Below are 26,209 nucleotides of genomic sequence, written 5' to 3'. Positions count from 1 at the left end.
CTGGCCCTTTAAATTTTGAGCAGAGGCGTTGTGCGAGCCTATGCAGAGCCCGGGGAGGCAGGAGCAGGCAGCGGCGTCCCTGCTGCGTGGAGATGGACAGCGAAGAGGAGCATCGGCGGCGGCTTCCCCTGCCACATGAAGATGGAAGGAAGAGTGGCTTCCATGCCACGAAGATGAGGCGTCACGGCGGTGGCACAACATCCGCGAAGAGACATCCTGGCAGTGGCTCCTGCCATGAGGAAGAGGAGCGGCAGTGGCGACAGACCGCACGGGAGCATCTGTGGCGGTCCAGAGCGGCCTAGGTTGCAAGAAGGCAGCCAGGTAAATCTAAAAAAAAGTACTACTTAGCCAGATAAGTCTTAAAACACTACTTATTTGGATAAGTCAGATAGCTGGATAAGTAAAAAATGTGCTACAAAATTGACTAAGGGGGTCATTTACCAGACGGATTGCACGCGATAAGGGACGTTTTTCACGCGAAAAGTCCCTTATTGCGTGCGATACCAAGATGGGGGCGGAGTCGCCCCGGAAGAGGAGGAGTCGGGGCATCACCGGGGCCGACTCCGCGAAGACGCCGCGGACGACGAAAAGGTAAGGGCCTTTTCGCGTCCTATTTCGCGCCCAATAGCTACACCTTCTATGGTGGCGCTATTGGGTGCGAAACCAGCAGCAATCACACTGCGGCGGTGCAATCGCTGCTGGCTAGCGCAGGATCGCCCCCTGTTTCTCCCCCGCCCCTCATTACCTAAAGTATCACAGGCCTGCGATACTTTAGAAAATGAGGCCCTAAATCAGATATCCAGATTACTTGCACTTTTAGACCTATTCAGCTATCTGATATGCTCACATATTCTTACTTCAAATTTTAAAGGGCTTCACGAGTAGATTTTACACATTTACCACCCGTAAGTCGACTTTTACAAGCATACGTAAGTTGGGAGATTTTCTGATATGCAGACGGCAATGAACTAGCCAATATTACCAATTAATCTACCAGTTTGCCCAGTCCATCTGCAGCTTATGAAGACCTTTCCTGTCGATAGCAGGGCTGAATTAGCCATGCTGTCATGGGATTTGTCAATCAGGTCCGGGAGGCGGAGCTTGTCAAAGCAGAGATCAGAGCTTTGTTCTCTGCGGCTGCGCGTGTGTTCCCGCGCAGGAAAGTAACGGAATCTCCTCAGTCTGTTCTTTCCGCACGCGGGATCGCACGCAGAGCTGTTCTTCTCCTCAGCGTTATTAAATAAAAATGTCAAAATCGGGTTTTAAACCCTGTAATTGTGGCAATGTAATGTCGGTCACAGATGGACATGACCGATGTTACCGATGCCTAGGGCCAGATCACAATCGTGAAGATTGTGAATTTTGTTCGAGGATGTCTCCGAGAGCCCTGAAACAACGGGCCTACTGGCTTCAGGAACTTTTTGCCTCACCGGAGCCATCGGAAGCTCATTCGTCGCATGGCCCTGCAGTCTTACCGGCTCCCTCAAAAAAGAGGGCATCTTCGTGGGATCCTCAATCCTCCAATCTTGGAGGTAAGGACGTGGCAAGCCGGCAAAGGCCATCGGATTTCAAACAATCCACAGAGCCAGAAGCGCCGGCACAAGAGACACTGGCGCCAAAAATCGTGGCGCCTAAGACTTCTGCGCCTAAGATGACTTATGCGCATAAAACTATGATGGCGCATAACACTTCTGCGCCTGAAGAACTATCGGCGCACAACACTTCTGTGTGCATGGCGCCGAAGACACTTGTGCGCATGGCGCCGAAGGACACAGACTAATAGAGAGCAGTCAGTGGAGCCTCCAACATCTCCCATAGCAAACCGACCAGCCTCACCAAATTATAAACAGGATATATCTTTTGAATCTCCTTCACCGCAAACATCCCCATCATCATCTACGGGATTCCCATCGGATCCGCAGGAACAACCTCAGCAACCGTATTCCCCTCCGGAAAACCTTACATATCCAAACTTTCTGGAAAAATTAGGTTCAATACTGCATCTAGAGGTTCAAAAAGAAACAGACCCTAGATCAGAAACTCTTGGCCTCCTAAAGATTTTCAATACTCCAGGAGAACCAACATCTCTTCCACCACAAGAACTCCTGCATTCAGTCTTACAAAAATCCTGGGAAACACCTTACGCAATCTCAGCGGTTTCCAGGAAGACAGACATAAAATTTCGTATGAGGAAAACATCACCGTACTCTATACCACAATTACCTCACGCTTCAATTGTAGTAGAGTTGGCGATGCAAAGATTTAAGAAAACAAAGTTGCATTCCTCATACCCATCAGGGAAAGACAACAAATATTGAAATGAGTTTGGCAGGAAAATATACCATAACTCAATGTTGAATGCCCGAATTATGCACCATCAGTTCTACATGGTACAATACCTACATGAGTGCATTCAAGTTATAAAAGGTATGCTTTCCTCGACGGCGGATCAGATACCCCCGCCTCTTCATGACGTGAAAGAGTGTTCTCGACACCTTTTGAGGTCAATCTATGAAGCATATGAAACATTGTCTAGGGCATCTGCAACAGCCAGTGCAGCCCGCAGACTAGCATGGTTACGCTCAAGTTTGATACGTGAAGTTTTGCACGAGAAGCTAACAAACCTCTCATGTACAGGAGATAACCTGTTCGGAGAACAATTTCAGGACACAGTAGGTAAACTGAAGGAAGAAGCTCTAGCAGTACAATCATTAACATCACATCCTCACTATTCGACCACACGTTGTTATATGGGATCCACTCGTCGGCAATCATATGCTAGGAGACCCTACAGATCTTACCAGTCCTTTTGTACACAAACTTACCCTGCTTACCAGCGTCCTGCTCCACAACAGAATACCTCAAACCAACGTAGAGGTAAACCACATAACCAGAGACAGCAGGCACAACAGCCGGCTACTGCAGTAAAAGCGACTTCATCTTTTTAGTTACCCAGCCACCACCACAATATCAAGCACCACCCGGCAGGATGCACTCCTGCCTGTCAGCCTGGGAGAGAATAACATCCGATCAATGGGTTTTGGAGATAGTACGTCACGGCTACCAACTCCAATTTGTCACAAAACCCGTATTACCTCATCTTTCCACTCTCAAAATTCACAACCTCCAACCACAACTGGGGGAGGAAATTGCTTTGCTTCGCAAACAGCAAGCAATTCTGTTAGCAGCGTCGACCGCGGCAGGCCGCAACCGAGACCGGGTGTCATGGCCGCCAGCCGCGGTCGGCCGTGACTGAGGCAACACCAGGGGCAGCAAGAACAGTGAAGGGACCTACCCGGATCGCCGGGTTTGCTTGCGGTTGCCTGCCGGGGCAGGCAGTTCTCCTCTCTTTTCTTCAGCCGCCGCCATTGCTGAGTCTGCAGCATGGCTCCGCGGCGATCAAGCTCCTCCCCCTCTGTGCTTAGGACCGCGCACGCGGCTAAGAGGATTCTCTTAAAGGGGCCATGATAGGAAGTGTCATGGCTCCCCCTGAAGCTCCTCCTCCTGCTTCCAGTACTTAAGGCAAGGGCTGAGCAGTCAGTCCTTGCCTTGGTATTGAGGTTCTTGCCTTGAGTGGTTCCTGGCTCCTGGTTTCGCTTCTTCGTCCGACCTTCTTCCCTGCTCCGTGGATTGATTCTTTGTTGCTGACCTCTGGACTGGTGGACGTGTTTTCTCTGGCTTGATCCTGGTACGGCTTTGGACCCTTCTCCCGCCTCGATCCTGGTACAGCTTTGGACCCTTCTCCCGCCTCGATCCTGGTATGGCTTTGGACCCTTCTCCTGCTTCGACCCTGGACTGGCTTCGGATCCTGCTGAGGTATTGATTTCTGGACTGGATTTTGAACTCTTCTTGAATCCCATTCTTAGACTTTCACGACCTGCTGAAGGCACCAGCCGTCTGGAACCCACGACCTGCAGGAGGCGCCTGCATCCAGACAGTTTACAGTCTTCAGAAGAGTCGCCTAAGTCCCAGCGGCCGGACCCCTACAGGCTCCTCCTGGGGGGGTCGCGTGCTTCCAGGGTGAAGTCTTCTATCAAGTCTACGGTCCAACAGGCCTCGCCCTTCGACGGTAGCTACTACCTCGAAACAAGGGTCCACGATCATAACAAATTCGACAAATTTACCCGGGGACCCAATCAGTAGGATTTTATTCCCCATACATCCTCATACCCAAGATGTCGGGTGGCCTTCACCCCATCCTAGACCTAAGGGAATTGAACAAATTTCTCACCAAAGAGAAATTCAAAATGGTATCCTTGAAATCAATCCTTCCTCTGATTCAAACCAATGATTGGATGTGTTCCATCAACCTGAAGGATGCTTACACACACATTCCAATCCATCCATCCTCGTGGTGTTACCTATGCTTTTGCTACAGACATCAACACTACCAGTACAAAGTTCTTCCCTTTGGACTATCGGCTGCACCCAGGGTTTTCACCAAATGAATGGTAGTGGTGGTGGCTCATCTCAAACAACAAGGTATAACCATCTTTCCATATCTGGACAATTGGCTCATAATCGCCCCAACTCCAAACATCTTACTCGATCACCTCCATTGGGTGATACAATGCTTGCAAGAATTGGGATTGGTGATCAATTTTCAGAAATCACACCTACAACCAACACAACAGTTACAGTTCATAGGAGCATGCCTAGACACTATGTGCAATAGGGCATACCTACCAAGCAACAGAATATCACAATTCTGTCCTCTTTTACATACCTTGAACCATACTCAGAGACCTTCAGCAAGACAGGATTTAGTAGTCCTGGGCCACATGGCAGCGGCTATTTTCATGGTTTCCAACACCAGGCTACACATGAGATGCCTGCAATGGGGCTTGAAATGTCAATGGAAACAGCACTCACAACCATTGACACAGAAGATATCGTTGACCGCCGAAATGAGAAAAGATATAACATGGTGGCTCTTAGACTCCACCCTATCCAAGGGAGCATTGTTCAGTTCCCTTCCTCACAACGCAGTATTAACCACAGATGCGTCTCGCAAGGGCTGGGGTGCACACCTCAAGATTTACGAAACACAAGGGTCATGGACAATCTCGGAACAAAACTTGCAAATAAATTTATTGGAACTCAGAGCGATTTGGAATGCATTACAAGTGTTTCAAGACCACCTGAAAGGACGCAGGGTCATGATCTACACGGACAATCAAGTGGCGATGTTTGATATCAACAAACAAGGAGGGTCCGGTTCATGGTCCCTTTGCAAGGAGACCCTGACAATCTTCGAACATGCTCACTGAAACTGCATACATCTCCAAGCAACTTACCTACCAGGAGTTGCAAACACAAAAGCGGACAGGCTAAGCCGCATATTTCATCCTCACGAATAGGCATTCAATACAGAAATAACCCAAGACATATTCATGCAGTGGGGGATGCCTTCGATAGATCTCTTTGAAACGGAGATCAATGCTCAAGTTCCCAAATTCTGCTCGATAAGACCAAGCCAATTCAGGATCGCTCAAGATGCCTTCCTCATCCCGTGTACGACAGGCCTCCTGTACACCTTTCCTCCCATACCACTCATAACGAGGACAATTCAAAAGTGCATAGCAGACAAAGCTCAACTGATACTCATCGCCCCGGCCTGGCCGAGGCAACCATGGTACAGTTTCCTTCTCTGACTATCCATCATGGATCCAATTCGGTTACTGAATCGCCAAGATCTTCTCTGCCAAGATCAAGGGATGCTTCTACACCCACTACACTCATCTCTCCACTTGACAGCGTGGAGATTGAGAGGCTCCTTCTAACAGAACAGGGAGTTTCCACTTTGGCACAATCCATTTTGTTAGACTCCAGGAAACTCTCAACAAGGAAAAACTATAGCTATAAATGGAAATGCTAATCTACCTGATGCACTTCTAACGGTGTACCACCACTAGACTGTTCACCTGAGTTACTCATTGATTATCTACATACACTGTACACAGCTGGTCTGGCAACCTCATCCATTAGAGTTCATCTCAGTGCCATAGCGGCATATCACAGACCACTTAACAATATTCCTATTTCCAATCACCCCTTACTATCTCGTTTCATCAAGGGGTTAACTCACCTTCACCCTCCGATCTCCAAACCTCCAGTTCCGTGGAACCTCAACATAGTTCTAGAACAACTCATGCTTTTCCCCTTTGAACCCATGGACTTGGCACATATTAAATACCTCACATGGAAAGTTGTATTCCTGGTTGCAGTAACATCGGCACGAAGAGTTAGTGAATTACAGGCCTTGGTCCATTATTCTCCATATTTGCAATTTCATCACCAAAAGGTAGTTCTCCGAACTCACCCATCCTTCCTACCAAATGTGGTTTCTCAATTCCATCTCAATCAGACCATGGAATTACCCACCTTTTTCCCTAAACCTATTGCAAATGATAGGGAAAAACTACTGCACACACTAGATTGTAAAAGAGCTTTAGCATACTACAAAGAAAGGACAAACTCGGACTCCCGTGTTTCTCAACTCTTTGTCTCCTTTGACCCATAGGCACCTGAATTAGCAGTGGCTAAACGCACCATCTCCAGCTGGATAGCACAGTGCATCAAATTCTGTTATGATAAACAGAATTTACAGCTATATTCAGAGCCTAAAGCTCACCAAGTCAGAGCAGTAGCAGCCTCATTGGCACACCTAAAGAATGTGCAACCCATAGACATTTGTAAGGCAGCTACATGGTCATCGCTGCATACGTTCACATCTCATTACTGCCTTGATCAACAAGCAGCCACTGATGCGAAGATAGGGCAAGCAATACTGCAATCTCTATCCTCCTGTCCACGGTGACTGCCACATTGTTAATGATCACATACAAATATATATATCAGAAACAACGCGATCGGGAGCTTGGGACTCCCATGACAGCATGGCTAATTCATCCTGCTATCTACAGAAACACAGTTTACGGTAAGCAAACTTGCTTTTCCTGGTTTTTCAGCCTAAAGTCCCCCCATTTTACCCAGACCCCTCACTGTCATTTTTTTCACTTTTAAGATGTTAATGATCACTTACTACAGATACTGGAGAAGAGTAAATATATGCAAATAAGGTGCCAAATTTACATTTGTAAATTTCTTATAAAATAGCAACTTATTTATGTAAATTTTCGCCCCCACTCGGAACACCCTGACCCACCCCTTTTTTCCACATGCGAATTTACTTGCAAACCCTGATTTACTTGTGTATGTTGAAGTTTCTAAAATAGTATTTACTCACATACATACTATTTTATATGTGTACGTGTTATATTCTTATGCATGCAACTTTTGAAAGTTCACCTATAAAGCTTTAGCATGCACTGCCACATTTTTTTTTAATTAATAATTTTTATTTCTGTTCAAAATCAACAGTGCAGTAAAGTTCGATGCTTACTATGCACCGTTATCAACAAATAGACCAAGCTAAATTACCATTTCCCTACAAGTAATATCGTGGCTGAAAGGTTACCTGTTTTAGTCTACTGACATCTGGCAGCGTGTTTTGTTGCACTGCAACATTTTAGCACACACTTTACATGGATATGCAGCAGCACTTAGCCAGATAAGGCTGCCGCTAATTATGCCTACCTAAAGTTACCCATGTAAAGTTATCCAGTGAACTTTAGGACAGTGATATCCCTGACCAGCTGCACCCAGTTAAGTTTATCTGGGTAACGCTGAATAGTGGTACTACCCAGATAACTTTTAGCCATGCCTGCATTATGGTTTTATGAATGTTTATTGTAATTTGCCTAGGATTTCAGCTAGAGTGAGTAACAAAGATTTTGAATAAATAAATGTATCCGCAACACCCTGATTCTGCCTTTTTTTATTTGGCTAAATTTTACCTGGGTAATGACTTATCCAGGCAACATTTTTTCAATGAGAGGGTGGGAAATTTAAAACTCAGGTTTTGGCCAAGTAACATTTCAAACTACTTGGATAAACCCTTTTGAATATCAATTTCATAATGTTCAATTGAAGGCATTCTCAATGCCATTTGTGAGGATCCTAATATTCTAGTTGGTGAGTAGAATAGCAGCAAATTAGCCAAAAAATCCAGTTGCTTTTAGTCAAAATTTTAAAAGTTAATCAAAGCATCTTAAAAACAATTCAACAGCGAACAGGCAATCAATGTAACTTTAGTAGTAATGGAGAAATATGATCACATTTTGATGCTTCAAAAACAATTCTCGCTGCAGTATTTTGCAGCAGCTGAATATATTTTAAATTATTTTCAAAGTGTTGCACTAGTCGATTCAGGATAAAACAAGTGCACATGATAGCATACTGTAATTAAATCGGGATTAGCTAACAAAGGGGGCAATTTTTGCAATATTCTTAGAATGTAAAAAACAGTTTGAGATAAAAATGACAATTGTTTTGACATGGAAAAAGACTCATTCAAATAAGCTGCTAAAATTTTTATTCATTAGTAAATGGACTAGCAGTCTTCAGCATACAAGGGATCAATATGACATTAGATTTAAATCTGCCAAATGAGATGGCTTTGAACCTATTTGGATTGACTTATAACTTGTGATCTTGTAGACAATTTGCAATTTTGTCCAAGCAACCACTGAATATGTCCATGTCAAAAACAGAATCAGAATGGAAAGCTCCCAGAACTTGCAAATCATCCACATATAAATATGAACTGAAGCCTTTCCCTTGAATTAGTTCAGGTAATGGAGCTAAAAAGAAATTTAAAAGAAGAGGGGACAATATAGAGCCCTGGGGAACCCTGCAAGTAAATTTTCTAATTATGGAAATGTCAGTACCTCAATCAACCAAAAATCTTTGCTCTGTTAAATATGATTTAAACCATTTTAAAACCATATCTGAAATGCTGAGTTCCTGTAATCAAGATAATAATAATGTATGATTTACAATATCAAAGGCTCCACTGATATCAATAGAGACTAACGGCTGAATTATAATTCCCCTGCGCGTGTAAAAAACGGGGGTTGTGCGTGTGGCCGGCCCAGATAAAGGGGCGGGGAGGGGGCGGGGCTGGAGGAGGTCGGTACTGCGGCCATTTACCGCTGTACCGGGGAAGGGACTGCCGGCGTGCCCAAGTTGCTACTGCTCCAATGGAGCAGTAAGCAACAAAATAAAATAAAAAAAAGGTAGGAGAAAGGGTTTAGAGGGTAGGGAGGAGAGGGGAAGGGGAAGGGAGGGGAGGGTAGGGGGTAGAGAAATGGGGAAAGCCAGGATGTGTCGCCGCGCAAAATTTGCTTGTCTACCCCCTTGCGTGCGCCGCCCGCACATATGCGTGCGGATTACAAAATCCGACGCTCATGTGTGTGCAGCCCACTGATTTTATAACATGCGTGCGCCGGCACATGCATGTTATAAAACTGGCACATCCATGTGCATGCACTGGGTAGCACAAGCATGTGGATGCGCACCGGCTTCTTTAAAAATCTACCTCAATATATACATCTTTTCCTTTTTCCATATTCATTCTTAGGGCCAATGCTAGTTTTTTTGCTGCCCTGTGAGAAAACTTACTGTGATGCCCCCCTCCCCCACCCGATTCATTCAGTGTCTGTCCCAGACTGATCAAATAAAGCCCAGCTCCGTCCTGCAATCTATGGGGCAGATTTTCAAAGCCCTACATGCGTAAATCCAAAGGGGGGGGGGGGTTACGCGCACGGGGCCTGTTTCATAAAGGCCCAGCGATGCGTGTAAAGCCCCGGGACGTGTCTAAATCCCGTGGCTTTGAAAAAGGGGCTGGAAGGGGGCAGGGCGGTCCGGGGTGGGGTGGGGTGAGGCCAGAGGCCTCTGGCACAGCAGCCATTTGCCGCTGTGTCAAAGGATCGCATGCCGGCTGGCTGCAGGTGCAAGAGGCAAGTTTAAGAAATGGGGGGGAGTTAGAATAGGACTTGGGGGTGGGAAGGTTAGGGGAAGGGGTAGGAAGGATAGAGAAGGGGGAAGGGAAGTTCCCTCACAGGCCACTCCTAAATTGGAGTGACCTGGGAAGGAACGGGTGAAGGCTGCGGGTGTCGGCGCACGCAAGATGCACTAGTGCGCACCCCCTTGCGCGCACCAACCCATGCGCGCTCCTGCGCTGCATGTTATAAAATCGGGCGACCATGTGTCTGCGCCGGGTAGTGTGTGCACATGAACGTCTGTGCATAGTTTTTAAAAGTTACCCCTATATTTTTAAAAACTGACATGCACCCCCACCCCCCAGAAGCCATGGATAGGGAAGGGTATTATGTACCCTAGGCAAACCTTACAGCCTTGCACACACGCCACCCCACACCCCCTGCCCACATCTTTTACAGAGACACACAATTAAATTATGGATTTATAATAAATTTTACATGAAAAAGAACATTCAAAAGTACAGTCTGCAGAGGCAAAAATAACACTTACATCATGCATATTATATTTACATGCACTCCTGTGGTGCCAACCAGAAACTCTGCAAAAAAAGACACTTGGAACTCCTGTGGAATCAGACTTTTTGTAATGCGTATTGAATGTGAGCTTGGCCCTCAGAAAGACATGAACAAACAGAATTTCCATTACAATATAGTAAACCTCCTATAGCAAAACAACCCTAACAACCTTATCTATGAAAAGGCAACACTGCACATATTACAGCAGGCCCTAGAATACCAATAAAACTCTTATTAGGCAACCAGGCTGCTATAGATCCCTACACAGAAATTACATGCCAGCAAAATACCTCACCTCAGTCACATAGGCAGAACACAGACAGCCCCTCACCAAATACAGAATGAAGAGGTCAGAAAGTATAAACAGAAATATGCTGAGAAGAACTGAACTGGAACCCACAACAAGCCAGCCTCTATATGCAGAGCAACAATGGAAAAACAGAAACATTACCATTCTTTTAAAAACATTAAATAATAAAATCAAGAAATATAAAACAATCATAATAGTAAAATCATATTCATAAAAAGAATAAATATTTCAAACAGTTAGGGGCGGATTTTAAAAGGCCTGCGTGTGTAAATCCTTCGGGATTTACGTGCGCAGGGCCCTCACGCGCCGGCGCGCCTATTTTGCATAGGCCGCCGGCGCGCGTAAAGCCCCGGGACGCGCGTAAGCCCCGGGGCTTTCGAAAAGGGGCGGAAGGGGGCTTTTCGGGGGCGTGCCGCGGCGTTTTGGGGGCGGGCCCGGGGGCGTGGTGCCGGCCCGGGGGCATGGCTGAGGCCTCTGGACCAGCCCCCGGGACCGGAGGACAGAGCGGGGCTGCCGGCCGGCGCGCGCAAAGTTACGCCTGCTTTCAGCAGGCGTAACTTTGCCGACAAAGGTGGGGGGGGTTTAGATAGGGCTGGGGGGGGGGGTTAGGTAGGGGAAGGGAGGGGAAGGGAGGGGAAGGTGGAGTGAGGGCGAAGGAAAGTTCCCTCCGAGGCCGCTCCGAAATCGGAGTGGCCTCAGAGGGAACAGGCAGCGCGCGCTGGGCTCAGCACGCGCAGGTTGCACAAATGTGCACCCCCTTGCGCGCGCTGACCCCGGATTTTATAAGATACGCGCGGCTACGCACGTATCTTATAAAATCCAGCGTACTTTTGTTCGCGCCTGGTGCGCGAACAAAAATACGCGATCGCGTATTTTTTAAAGATTTACCCCTTAATGAATAGGATACACAAAATTTCCCAAACACCAAGAAAATATTTCAGAATATCTGATGAATAAAAATTCCAATAATTAAAAAATGTTCTATTCCCCCAAAAATTTAAATATTTCAAACGAGCAGAATTATCAAATTACACCCAATAATTAAAACTAATAAGGATTAAAAAGATTTCCTGCTCTCCATACCTGTGATCTTCTGATTTTCAGTCACCCCGAGATTGTCATGGATAGGGGAGGTAGGGATGCCTAAATTGTATCTTCTTACACATATGCACAATAACACATTCATTCTTTCACACAATCCCTCTCACTAACATACACAGGCTCCTTCTCCATCACAGATACATTATGTGTATGTGTGTGTGCCAGTGAGAGCCTATATGTGACACATGGGCTTTCACAGGCACACAAAGATACACACAGGCTCTTACACAGACACATTCACAGGCACATAGGTTCTGACACAGACACATACATATACACACATAGGCGCTCACACAGACACACACACATGCACAAACACACAGGCTCTCAGACACACACATGCTCTATCACTCACACACATATACACATGGCCTCCTGTTGTCTTTGGGCTATGGTGGGATGAGCTTCACCACGGCCCTGTAGGCCTTCCTGATTTGGGGGGGGGGGGGAGAGCGGAAGTGGTTTGTCTATGGTTTAAAAGTTTAATAAATTAAAGCAGAGCAGCTCAGCTGTCTTTGTCCTGCTCAGTAGCTCTTTAGATCCCCCACCTGCCACGCAGTTCTGGGAGGAGAGACAGCAGCAGGTAGTGATCAGCTCTAACCCCAGGGCCAAGAGGATGTGCCCTCCTCACACAAACTTCTTCTCAGCCATTTTGAGAACCTGGAACATCATGACCCCTGTCCTTGGAAAGTCCCTCACTCGCCCCCACATCCCCCTCAAACTCCCGCGCATCTCCCCTTCTTTCCCTTGAGAAGGGTGACCAAAATGATAAAGGGGATGGAACAGCTCCCCTATGAAGAAAGACTAAAGAGGTTAGGACTTTTCAGCTTGGAGAAGAGACGACTGAGGGGGGATATGATAGAGGTGTTTAAAATCATGAGAGATCTAGAATGGGTTAATGTGAATCAATTATTTACTCTTTCAGATAATAGACTAGGGGCAGTCCATGAAGTTAGCATGTGGCACATTTAAAACTAATTGGAGAACGTTCTTTTTCACTCAACGCACAATTAAACTCTGGAATTTGTTACCAGGGGATGTGGTTAGTGCAGTTAGTGTACCTAGGTTTAAAAAAGGATTGGATAAGTTCTTGGAGGAGAAGTCCATTACCTGCTATTAATTAAGTTGACTTAGAAAATAGCCACTGCTATTACTAGCATCTGTAGCATGGGATAGACTTAGTTTTTGGGTACTTGCCAGGTTCTTATGGCCTGGATTGACCACTGTTGGGAAGAGGATGCTAAGCTTGATGGACCCTTGGTCTGACCCAGTATGGCATGTTCTTATGTTCTTATGTTCCCACGCTGCAGTTCCCACGCTGCAGTTCAGCACAGAGTCTGTGCAGGAGGACATGAAAGGTGCTTCTCCCACTGCTCACTCTCTGCATGGAGATGTCACCAGCCCTGGAAGTCCAAGCTACTCCTCCTCATCACCACTCCCACATCCCTCAGACTCTCTCCTTACCCCAAAATATAACCTGGAATCTCAGCCTCTCACCCTCCTCTCCTGCACAGTGTGAACCTCCCTCCCCCAGTAACATTGCCTCATCAGCACCGGGATTCAACACCCAGGTGCTCTCCTTGTCTTCTCCAAATGGAAGATGGGACTCTCCGCCGGCCACTGGCAGCTTGAGCGCTGGGGGTTTGCAGTCTCTTCTTTGGCTGCAGGTGGCCCCGCAGCCTCTCCTGCTGCAATCGGCTCGCCGCCTCCCCTGGGTGTGCCACCCTGTGATGTGCATACCCAGTTGTGCCGGGCCTGTTCATTCTGATTTCATTGATCATTGCCAGCAAGGCAATTTTTGTACTAACATTTTTTCTAAAACCAGATTGGCAAAGGTGCAATGTATTAACAAAATCTCTAAGTTGTGCAAAAAAAACACTTTTTCAATCACTTTAATTAAGAATGGTATATTGGAAACAGGTCAATTGTTTTTTGGATCTGTTGGATTGACCAATTTGTTCTTAAGAATAGGGTGAATTAAAGACAGTTTTAATGAAGTTGAAATTTCACCACTAGTAAGACACAGATTCACTATGGACATAAGGGGTTTGGCCAGGCCATATTCATCATCTTTTATCAATATGGGGGGCATAAGATCTAGTCTGGAGGAAGAATTTTTCATAGAAGATAGGACATTTGGCATGCCAAAAATCACCACAGGATTAAATGCTCTGTATTGGGTCTGACCTATCAATCCTTCAATTCCAGCAGAGTCAGGAAAGGTACTTTTTACCTGCAGCAATTCTCAGAGAAAGCATACTTGTGCTTTCATATTTATTGAGTAAAGTCCATGAGTAAAGTCCATGAGTAAAGTCCATGAGTAAAATGTACACGTGGTCTTTGTTCCAATCTGGACAGTTTGGAAAATGCCCCTGTAATATATTAAATAAGTTTTAGCAATACTCTCTCTTTCTCCGTCTAATGCACTTAGCATATGTTTTGTTTTTTGCTTCTTATAGATGCTGTAAATATTTGACAGTTGCTTCTCTTCTGATTTTAGATCGGGATGCTGTTTTGGAACTAGAAAATAAACTAAAAGAAATTCTGAAGACTGCAGGAGCCAAAGCATTGTATTTTGGAGCAATATTTCTGTGGCTTGTAGGCCGAAATGATAAAGCAAAAGAATACATTGACAGAATGCTAAAGGTTTCTAATAAATCAAAAGAGGTATGAAAGTTTGCTTATGTGCAATGTCCACACCATACTACAGGGTGGCCCATGGAAAAGTAGCCCACATCCAATACACGGGCTACTTTTCCATGGGCCACTCTGTATTTAAAACCAAAGTGTATGATGTTATAAAATCCAATATCTATTAGATCAATGAATGTTATTATATATTGTAATACAGCATATGGAGGACAATTTTCATAAGGGGATATAGCTGTTTAACCATATAAAAAACACCTCTGAACATGTATTTCTTCACTACAGGGCAGTATGGGTACTACTTTTACCCATGTAAAAAATGGTGGGGAATGGGCCGGGCTAGATCAGGAGAGTGAAAGTATGCACAGGGCTTTCATTTTAAACGTTCTGTATGTACTTTCCATGTGTACATGTGCATCTACTGTGCACTGTCAGCCTGATTTTAAAAGCCCTGTGCAGAGTTTCCCTTTGAAATATGCTTGCTGTCCCATAAGTACAACGTATGATCTATAGTTTGAAATGAAAAACTGCATTGATTTGCAAGTATATTATAGTTGTAAAGGTTGTAAAGCTGAAACTTAATTAGTAATTAGCAACAAGAGAATAGTCAAGATTTTTTGCATAATAATTTGCTGTTAACTGCTTTGAATCTTATATTTTCAAATAAGATATAGCTGAATTGGAAAAGGTACAGAGAAGGATGACCAAAATGATAAAGGGATGGAATGGCTCCCTAAGAGGAAAGGCCAAAGAGCTTAGGGCTCTTCAGCTTAGAGAAAAGATGGCTGAGGGGGATCTGATAGACGACTATAAAATTATGAGTGGAGTAGAATGGGTAAATGTGCATCAGTTGCATACTTTAAAAAAATACAAAGACTATGGGACACTCCATGAAATTAAAAAATAACACATTTAAAACAAATCAGAGAAAATATTTTTCACTCAAGACTCAAACACTGAAATTCATTGCCAGAGGATGTGGTAAAAGCTGTTAACATAGTTGGGTTTAAAAAAGATTTGGATAAGTTCTTGGAAGAAAAGTCCATAAACCATTATTAATCAAGTAGACTTGGAGAAGACACTTCTTATCCCTGGGCATTAGCAGCATGAGATCTATCTACTATTTGAAATGCTACCAGGCACTTGTGACTTGGATTGGCCACTGTTGGAAACGGGATATTGGGCTTGATGGACCCTCAGTCTGGCAATTCTTAAGTTCTTATGTAAGGCAGTTTATAAATGTAAAAATGAAAAGAAAATGAAAATTAAATGTGCTAATCAGTCATCTGAAGGTGTTGCAGTAGTACAGAAAGAATGTAACAGAGACACAGGAGAAAGACCTAGGAATGATTGTGTCTGATGATCTCAAAGTAGCAAAACAGTGTGATAAGGTAATGGCTGAGCCAGAGAAATGATTGACTATACTAAGAGGGATGTAACCAATAGAAAAAACGGGGCGATAATGCCAGCTCTGCAGTCACATCTGAAGAAGAAGCTTGAGTGATCATGAAAGCTGATATACTACAACACCTGTATTGTTGGTCATTTAAGAGGTATTACAATCTACAAAGACAACTATCTTTTACAAACATTAGACATGGAAGACAGAATATGGCTCCATATTAGAATTAGGTACAAACACTGGGTAATTAGAACTATTTCCTCTATATAATCTATATCACATATTCAAAAGAGGAAAGTTTGCAAATTTAATCATTTATTTTTACAAAACATTTGTGACAAGAAATATGTCCACATTAAAAGAAACTCACACATCCACACTCATTAAAAATTACAGTGAGGATACACATAAAACCCACTTCTACCCATATTCACAATGTGTATTGTAATTCTGTAAACATTTCTCCCTATGGAAAACTCCACTTACAATCTATACCACGTTATATAATTTTATACAATCTTCTCAAAAAAAGAACGATATCTCCCGTGTATCCTCCCTTCTTGACGCTTTTCAATTTGCACTGGTTTGTCTCGATGTGGTCAACCCACCACCACATCGAGACAAACCAGTGCAAAATTGAAAAGCGTCAAGAAGGGAGGATACACGGGAGATATCGTTCTTTTTTTGAGAAGATTGTATAAAATTATATAACGTGGTATAGATTGTAAGTGGAGTTTTCCATAGGGAGAAATGTTTACAGAATTACAATACACATTGTGAATATGGGTAGAAGTGGGTTTTATGTGTATCCTCACTGTAATTTTTAATGAGTGAATGAGTGTGGATGTGTGAGTTTCTTTTAATGTGGACATATTTCTTGTCACAAATGTTTTGTAAAAATAAATGATTAAATTTGCAAACTTTCCTCTTTTGAATATGTGATCCATATTAGAATTAAACAGAGTGCAAGATCATAGTTCATACAGATGAAGGAGAAAGATTTGTTCTCCAAGAGGAGGAAGTTGTCTTAAGTTTTCTTCTGGAAAACAGAGATAAAGACCCAAACTGGCTTGTCCTTTGTGGGGAAACCTATGTTTTGGACTCCTCAAGCCACATTTTTTAGTTTGGCATTGGGATAATTTGAAAGGATTGCAATTTAGCACTCCTATATTTCTCTGAGGAGTAGGAGTTTACCAAGATTACTAAACTATGCTTAAAAGTGAATCTTCATATAACTTTAGTATTAAGGTGTCTATGTACTAAACACATTAGAGCTAATGTTGTTTAACAAGCATTAGCTAGCACAACACAATATGAGTGAATTTGCAAAGCTCCGATATGTATTGTGTTGCTGTTAACATGCTTCTATTAACCTTCCTATGGACCTCCATTACTGTAGCACTAATATCCATGCTAATGGGCTGATGAGATGCAAATATATGTTAATTGATTCATACTCTTAGAGTGGGAATTTTTAATGTGCTTTAATGCTAAAATATTAACTACACTTCCAGTGGTGTCATTGATGAAAAAAATGTAATGACGGTACATTAACACTTGCGTATTAACAGCATGCAAATAACCCACACCTCCACAGGTGGTGGCCTATAAAAGTCCACATAGGTACATCACATAGTTTTAGTCAGAATGTTTGCAGTAGAACTGTGCTGCTCCAGTGCAGGAGGCATGCAGCCACACAGCAAAGGAAACAAGAAAGAAGAGCCACATCCCATGGAGCCATTATGGAGCAGGAGGAGAAGAAGGGCTTGTAGCCTGGATACTACAAGCAGGCAATCAGGCAGCAGCATCAGCACATTTTCAGTACTTGTACCGTACTGCAGGTCCTTCTGGAGTAGGAAGTGGTAGGATGATACCAGCTGAGCTCAACTGCCATTATATCTTTCTATAAGGATCTTAAAGATGACTGATTCTTTATCAAATAGATATTATGCCTTGTTAAACGATTGACTTTATTACATTTTCTTGCCTCAGACTCTTTCCAAACCACTGTGGCTGTAGTTGGCAGAATGGAACACTCCACTTTTTTGTAATCTTCAACTATAAGCCAAGAAAAGAGTAATTATATAGAATTTCCTACCCTGAGGCAATGGCAAGACCTATAAACTGATTTTTATGCCATCACCAGGCTACCAACCATGAATGGAATAGATTGCATGCATATAGTGCTAATCCTACCTTTTGACAGGGAAGTGGCCTTCCACAATTTAAAGCATGTTCATTCCCTGAATGAGCAGTTGGTGTATAATGCACTCATGAACATTCTAAATGTGGTGCACAGTTTCCCAGGGTGCAGCCTTGATTCTTATATTCTGGGTCATTCTTTCCTCTTCTACTAGTTCAAAGGATCACTGCTGAGTAAGTTCTCTTCATTGTTTTAAAATCTTTAATTATACCTACTGCTAGTCATGCACATGCCAGGGATACCTTGACATAATTAATTATGTCCCATTATGCCTGTCAGGGACCAGCTCATAAGAATGTTACTATTTTACACTAAAAAACACCCAGGAATAACTCATATCCTCCTAAGGCTGGGATACCTCCGTGTGACATGTTCTCACAGGACAAGCAGGATGGTAGTCCTCACATATGGGTGACATCACAGGATGGAGCCCAATCACGGAACACTTCTGTCAAAGTTTCCAGAACTTTGACTGGCCCCTACTGGGCATGCCCAGCATGGCATTAACCCTGCAGCCAGAGGGGGTCCCCCTTCAGTCTTCTTTTTTCCATGCAGCAGTAGCCACACAGTTAAGGAGCTCTGTAGAGATTCCTGACAGGAATTTTCCTCACAGAATTACTAACATTTAATTTACCCCACAGGAGTCCCTCCTTCAACTTTTTCAAGCTGCGGTACTCGGGTAAGTTTTTTACCCGTTTTCCGTCGATTACCGTCGAGTTTGGCCTTCGTGGCCTACTGACCGTCAACCGTAACGCGGCTCAATTTTTTCATGGCCATGGTGTCGGGGTTCCGCCGGTGCCTGGACTGTAATCACGCCATGTCCATCACAGACCCCCACAAAGTCTGTGTAATGTGTCTCGGATGTGAGCACGATGTCCTAACCTGCACCAAATGTGCCCTAATGACACCAAAAGGTCGCAAGGCCAGAATGTAGAAAATGCATCGAAAATGCATTGACGTCGTCAGAACCGGCACCGTCATCTTCACGCCAGTATCGACCTCCGGCCGGTGTTGTCCGGCATCGACGACTTCTCGGCCTTTAATACCCTCTACTCCCCTTCAGGACCGTGGGGATCGTAGAGATAAACATTGCCACTGGCATTGAAAGTCTCGGGCCATCGAGGGAACAAAATCATCAACCTCGCCATCATCCAAGCCGCCATCGAAGAAACCCTGTCCAGAAAAAGCACCGACCTTTTTGGCGACTGGGTCACCGAGGCAACCCTCACCCGACAGGGTATCGGGAGCCACGACTCTGCCTTTAATGGTGGTCCCTCCAGCAATGCCTCTGCCTCCTTCTTCTGTTCCAGAGCCATGGCTGCTTGCTCCAGGTCTCCGAGAAGAACTGGACCATATGGTTCAGGAGGCCATCGACAAGGCAATGCATCGACTCCAAGTTCCTCCGGCACCAACACCGGTACTGATTGCTGAACCGACCACCGACCTGATTCCAGCAGCGTTGGCACCGCTTCTCTCGAGGATGGAAGCACTCCTGGCCGCTTTTCCACCGATGGACCCTGGGTCACCGAAGGCTCCAGTGCTCTCCCCGCTTACTTTGTCATCAGGAGGAGAAACACTGTTCCGCATCCCTCCATTGTGAGTTCTGCCGATGCCTCAGCCATCAATGCCGATACGTCTTTCGGTGCCACGATCCATCCATCGGTGCCGATACGTCCGTCGGCGCCACTGAGCCATCCATCGATGCCTTCGATGCCTGCACCGGTGCCTTCGATGCCTTCATCAGTGCCTCCAGTTATTCCTTAGAGTCCTTCGGAGCCTAGACCAGGACCTTCAGGGATCCCACCACCCCGTCCTCCTCTAGTCCCTAGAGGAGCAGGTGCTGATCCCTATGATACCTGGACTGATGATTCTTCACCAGACACCGATGATTTGCCTTCACCACCTTCACCTACTGAAAGCAGAAAGCGTTCTCCTCCAGAGTAGAGATGTGCTTCGTGTTTTGCTACCGGGTCGTTTTTTGACTCGGATACTTCATGGTAAAGTTCGGTTTTCCCCGTTTAGTTTTTTTGAAAAAAAAAAAAAACTAAACGGGGAAAACCGAAACCGGGCCAAAAAACAACGCGGGAAAACAAAGCTAAAAAAAAAACCCCACCCCACGCATTTAAATTAATTTTAGTACATTACATACACCCCCCCCCCATCCCGATCCCTCCCCCTCCCCAAGACTTACCAACATCCCTGGTGGTCCAGCGGGGTCCCCCCCGGGTGCCATTTGACCCTCCGTGGTGTGCCCAGTGTGCTAGTGCTAGCCATGCTCAAAATGGTGCCGAATAGCCTCTGAACTACTATGTCACAGGGGCTACCGGCGCCATTGGTCAGCCCCTGTCACATGGTAGGAGAACCGACCAATGGCGCCGAAAGCCCCTGTGACATAGTATGGGCAAAGGCTATCGGCGCCATTTTGATTATTGGCAGCCGACGACGACATCGCTCCCGGACCCCCGCTGGACCCCCAGGGATTATTGGCAAGCTTTTTGGCCAGCTTGGGGGAGCCTCCTGACCCCCCAAGGCTTGCCAATAATCCCTGGGGGTCCGGCGGGGGTCTGGGAGCGATGTCGTCGTCGGCTGCCAATAATCAAAATGGCGCCGATAGCCTTTGCCCATACTATGTCACAGGGGCTTTCGGCGCCATTGGTCGGTTCTCCTACCATGTGACAGGGGCTGACCAATGGCGCCGGTAGCCCCTGTGACATAGTAGTTCAGAGGCTATTCGGCACCATTTTGAGCATGGCTAGCAGGCACTAGCACACTGGGCACACCACGGAGGGTCAAATGGCACCCGGGGGGACCCCGCTGGACCACCAGGGATGTTGGTAAGTCTTGGGGAGGGGGAGGGATCGGGATGGGGGAGGGGGTGTTATTATATTTAATGTTTGGGGTGGTTTTTAATTAAAAAAAAAAAAAAAAAAGTGCCCCTCTCCCCACACAAACCGGAAAAACGAAGTTTCCCCGAAGTTCGGGGAAAATCCTTTTCGGGTTTCGGGGTCCCCGAACCAGGACGAATTAGGCAATTTCTTTGTAATTGCCTAATTCGTGATAAACGATTGCACATCTCTACTCCAGAGGACCTTTCCTTTATAAATTTTGTGAAGGAGATATTTGAATTGGTTCCCTTCCAATTACAAATGGAACAGGACGAAAGGCGTCAAATGATGGAGTTGCTACAATTCCTGGATGCTCCCAAAGAAATAACCTCCATCCCTATCCATCAGGTTCTTCTGGATCTCCTCAAAAAGAACTGGGAACATCCTGGCTCTGTTGCTCCAGTCAACAGGAAAGCTGACACCCCCTATCTCATACAGTCAGCTGCAGGCTTTCCCAAACCTCAATTGGATCACCAATCTGTGGTTGTAGAATCTGCCCAGAAAAAAGCAAGGAGATCAAAACCTCACACTTCCTTTCCTCCAGGCAAGGAACAGAAATTTCTAGATGCCATTGGTCGTCGTGTCTTCCAGGGATCAATGCTCATCTCCAGAATTGCCTCTTATCAGCTCTATATGACCCAATATAATAGGGTCTTATTTAAGCAGATACAAGACTTGACAGACTCCCTACCTCAGCAATTTCAAGATCAACTCCAAACCCTAGTAAACAAGGGTTTTGAGGCAGGCAAGCATGAGATCAGATCATCTTATGATATCTTTGACACTGCTACCAGGGTATCTGCAGCTGCTATCTCGGCAAGACAATGGGCCTGGCTCAAGTCTTCCGACCTTCGCCCTGAAGTACAAGACAGATTATCCAACCTGCCTTGTGTAAGAGATAATCTGTTTGGCGAGCAGATTCAACGAACAGTGGCGGAACTCAAGGACCATCATGAGACCCTAAGACAGCTCTCTCTGATGCCTTCTGAGAACTCTTCAAAACAGCCCTTCCGAAAGGACTCTAAGAAGTCATTCTTCCGCCCGAAGAAATCCTACCCGCCACCAGCTAGAACCCGTTCTACGAGACCGTTTCAAAAAACCCAGTCTCGTCAGACACAAAAAAAACAAACCGCAAGCAGCTCCTCAACCAGGTCCTGCTTCCGGTTTTTGACTCCTGCATAGAGAGCAGCAGCCAGCTTCCATTGCCCCACATACCAGTGGGAGGTTGATTGTGCCATTTCAACAACAGGTGGCACTTGATCACCTCAGACCAGTGGGTCCTGGCGATAATTGCTCAGGGTTATCATCTGAACTTTCTCTCCGTTCCACTGGACTCCCCACCTCTACCGACGTGGAGAACATCCGATCACTCCATCCTTCTGGAACAGGAGGTCTCCCTCCTCCTCCAGTCCAAGGAAATAGAAACAGTACCCTAGTCAGCACGGCCTAGGGTTCTATTCCCGGTACTTTCGAATCCCCAAAAAATTGTGGGGTGTTCGTCCAATTCTGGACCTACGTGCCCTCAACAAGTAGAGAAGTTCAAAATGATAACCTTGGGCTCTCTTCTTCCTTTTCTACAAAGAGGAGACTGGCTCTGCTCTCTAGACCTCCAGGACGCATACACTCATATCGCGATAATTCCATCCCATCGCAAATACCTGAGGTTTCTAGTAGGCCCCAAGCACTATCAGTATCGAGTGCTTCCATTCGGCCTCGAGTCTGCACCACGAGTCTTCACAAAATGCCTCGTCATAGTTGCAGCCTTCCTCAGGATTTAAGGTGTTCTACCCCTGTCTAGACGATTGGTTAATCAGGGCTCCCACTCAGCAAGCTGCTCTGTCGTCCCTGCATCTTACCTTATACACTCTAATTTTGCACTGATTTCTCGTCAACTACGACAAATCCTCCTTAGTCCCATCTCAAACCTTATTGTTCATTGGGGCAGACTTGGACACCTTGCAGGCAAAGGCTTTTCTGCCTCGACAGCGAGCTCTCACTCTCGTGTCTCTTGCACACCAGCTGCAGTCTCAGCACTCCACGACTGCACACCACTTTCTCATCCTCCTGGGACACATGGCGTCCTCAGTTCAAGTCACTCCAATGGCCCGCTTGGTCATGAGAGTCATGCAGTAGACTCTAAGGTCACAATGGACTCAATCCATTCAGCCCCTGTTGACCATTGTCCACGTAACCGACTCACTCCATCAGTCTCTCGCCTGGTGGAGAAATCAAGTCAATCTCCTCCAAGGCTTGCCCTTTCAGGCTCCAGACACTCAAATAACTCTCACCACCGATGCTCCCAACCTTGGCTGGGGAGCCCACGTGACCGATCTGCAGACACAAGTATCTTGGTCTCCAGAGGAAGCCAAACACCAAATAAATTTCCTGGAGCTTCGAGCAATCAGATATGCTCTCAGGGTATTTCAGGATCGCCTCTCCAATCAAGTCATCCTGATCCAGATGGACAACCAGGTGGCCATGTGGTACATCAACAAGCAGGGAGGAAAGGGCTCCTACCTTCTGTTTCAGGAAGCTGTACAGATATGGGCGGAGGCCCTCTCCCACTCGATGTACCTCAAGGCCACCTACTTGCTAGGAGTGGACAATGTGTTGCCAGACAAGCTGAGTCGCACTTTTCAACCGCACGAGTGGTCTCTCAACCCATCAGTAGTGAACTCGATCTTCCAACAATGAGGTTATCCTCAAATAGACCTCTTTGCGTCACCTCAAAATCGCAAAGTAGCCAACTTCTGCTCTCTCACTCGCAGCCAACACTACCAGCCAAGAGACGCGTTCTCCCTCTCCTATATGCATTCCCTCCACTTCCTCTTCTCTCGAAGACTTTCGTGAAGTTACGTCAGGACAAGGGAACCATGATCCTGATAGCACCTCACTGGCTGCGCAAGTGTGGTTTCCAATACTTCAGGATCTCTCCATTCGCAGGCACATTCCCTTGGGAAAGGACCCACTTCTAATCACTCAAAATGGCGGGTGCCTACATCATCCCAATCTGCAAGCCTTGTCCCTGGCGGCATGGATATTGAAAGGTTAATCCTTCAGCCACTTAACCTTTCTGAACCAGTTTCCCATGTCCTGATTGTTTCACGGAAGCCTTCCACGAGAAAATCATATTCTTACAAATGGACCAGGTTTACGTCATGGTGCTCTTCTCAGTCCCTTGACCCCTTTACCTGTCCAATCTCGAAGTTTCTAAACTATCTCTGGCACTTGTCAGAGTCAGGTCTAAAAACTTACTCCATCAGGATGCATGTCAGTGAGGTAGCCGCCTTCCATAAAGGTGTCGGGGATGTTCCCATATCAGTACAACCCCTTGTAACACGTTTTTCAAGGGCTTGCTTCACCTCAAGCCTCCTCTGCGTCCTCCCGCCTCTTCTTGAGACCTCAACCTAGTTTTGGGTCGGATCATGAAACCACCATTTGAGCTGCTTCAATCCTGTGACCTTCGATATCTCACATGGAAAGTGATTGTCCTTTTGGCAATCACTTCCGCTCGCAATCACTTCCGCTCGCAGAGTTAGTGAATTACAGGCTCTAGTTACCTATCCGCCTTACACTGAACTTCTGAAGGACCGGGCAGTACTCCGCACTCACTCTAAATTCTTGCCTAAGGTAGTTTCAGAGTTTGATCTCAATCAATCCATTATACTACCTACATTTTTTCCCAGGCCCCATTCCAATCCAGGAGAGCAGGCTCTGCATACCCTTCACTGCAAATGGGCTCTAGCGTTCTACCTAAACCGTACAGCTGCCCACAGGAAAAGCACTCAATTGTTTGTCTCTTTCCATCCTATCAAATTGGGGCAGCCTGTGGGTAAACAGAGTCTCTCCTCCTGGTTGGCGGACTCCATATTCTTTTGCTATCAGCAAGCGGGCATTCCACTTCAAGACCGTGTTAAAGTACACTCGGTGAGGGCCATGGCAACTTCAGTAGCACACCTACGCTCGGTGCTGCTTCCTGACATTTGTAGGGCTGCCACCTGGAGTTCTCTCCATACCTTTACAGCTCATTATTGCTTAGACAAAGCCGGAAGACAAGATTCCATCTTTGGCCAGTCTGTCTTGCGCAACCTATTTACAACGTAACGTACCAACACCCTTCTGCCTGCCCGGTGGGTTTCAGGATGCCCTCAGCCAAATTTCATCCCAGGCCTAGTGCCTTGCACGCCTGAGTACATTTGGTGCATACTCGGACATCCTCAGCTCGGTACTCACCCATATGTGAGGACTACCATCCTGCTAGTCCTGTGAGAAAGCAAATGTTGCTTACCTGTAACAGGTGTTCTCACAGGACAGCAGGATGTTAGTCCTCACGAAACCCGCCTGCCGCCCCGCGGTGTTGTGTTCGTAATGTTTTCTTATTTTATTTTTGGCACTACCTGTAGTTTTTTAACTACAGCGCATAACTGAAATATTCCTATATTCTACTCATATGCTTTTGTTTCTTTTCAACAGGCGATTCAGAATATGAGTGTTGACTGTGGCTTCTCTTGCCTGTAGTTAACCCAAATATGCCTGCAGAAAGAGGGTATACTGAGGGGCACACATCCTTTCACTCTGTTGTCGAGCACACATTTATCAAGCTAAGAAATTGCTTCAGGTGTTTTGACAAATCAAGTGGTGCCGTACAGTACTCCCCCTCAAAGTGGCTGATATTATGATTGCCTGCTGTTGTCAGGTATGTGTCCCAATAGACATTAATCCAGATCTCAAGAAAAATCCCCTGTTGCCTCCTGCAGATGTCAGGGAAATGACTATAAGTGTGAGTAAGATATGCAGTGACTTCATTGCAGAGTATTTTGCTTGATAAGTATTAAGCATTTATTTGGATTCTAGAAGTATTTTCCTTTTGAAAGAGAGGGGTGCATGCGACTTGAGCAACCATAATATCTCTTTCATTGCTTATTTCTTCTTATTTCCTCCTCTGGAGGATTTTTCTCGCTGGGGATGAACATAAGAACATAAGAACATGCCATACTGGGTCAGACCAAGGGTCCATCAAGCTTAGCATCCTGTTTCCAACAGTGGCCAATCCAGGCCATAAGAACCTGGCAAGTACCCAAAAACTAAGTCTATTCCATGTTACTGTTGCTAGTAATAGCAGTGGCTATTTTCTAAGTTAACTTAATTAATAGCAAGTAATGGACTTCTCCTCCAAGAACTTATCCAATCCTTTTTTAAACACAGCTACACTAAGTGCACTAACCACATCCACTGGCA

The 26,209-nt window shown here is 45.6% G+C and overlaps 1 protein-coding gene across 1 annotated transcript in view; it reads left to right on the top strand.

Moving 5' to 3' along the window:
• Window positions 1–26,209, top strand: part of TTC21A (tetratricopeptide repeat domain 21A) — a 406,154-nt gene that overhangs the window by 60,375 nt on the left and 319,570 nt on the right. Inside the window, exon 4 of the mRNA XM_029588390.1 lies at window positions 14,333–14,499. Within this exon, the coding sequence (XP_029444250.1) occupies window positions 14,333–14,499 (167 nt within the window). The remainder of the gene's footprint in view (window positions 1–14,332; window positions 14,500–26,209) is intronic.

Source organism: Rhinatrema bivittatum, chromosome 2 (genome assembly GCF_901001135.1).
Source record: "Rhinatrema bivittatum chromosome 2, aRhiBiv1.1, whole genome shotgun sequence".
NCBI classification, from domain to species: Eukaryota; Metazoa; Chordata; class Amphibia; order Gymnophiona; family Rhinatrematidae; genus Rhinatrema; species Rhinatrema bivittatum.
Note: the sequence above shows the minus strand (reverse complement) of the source record. Positions and strands in the feature narration are given on the sequence as shown.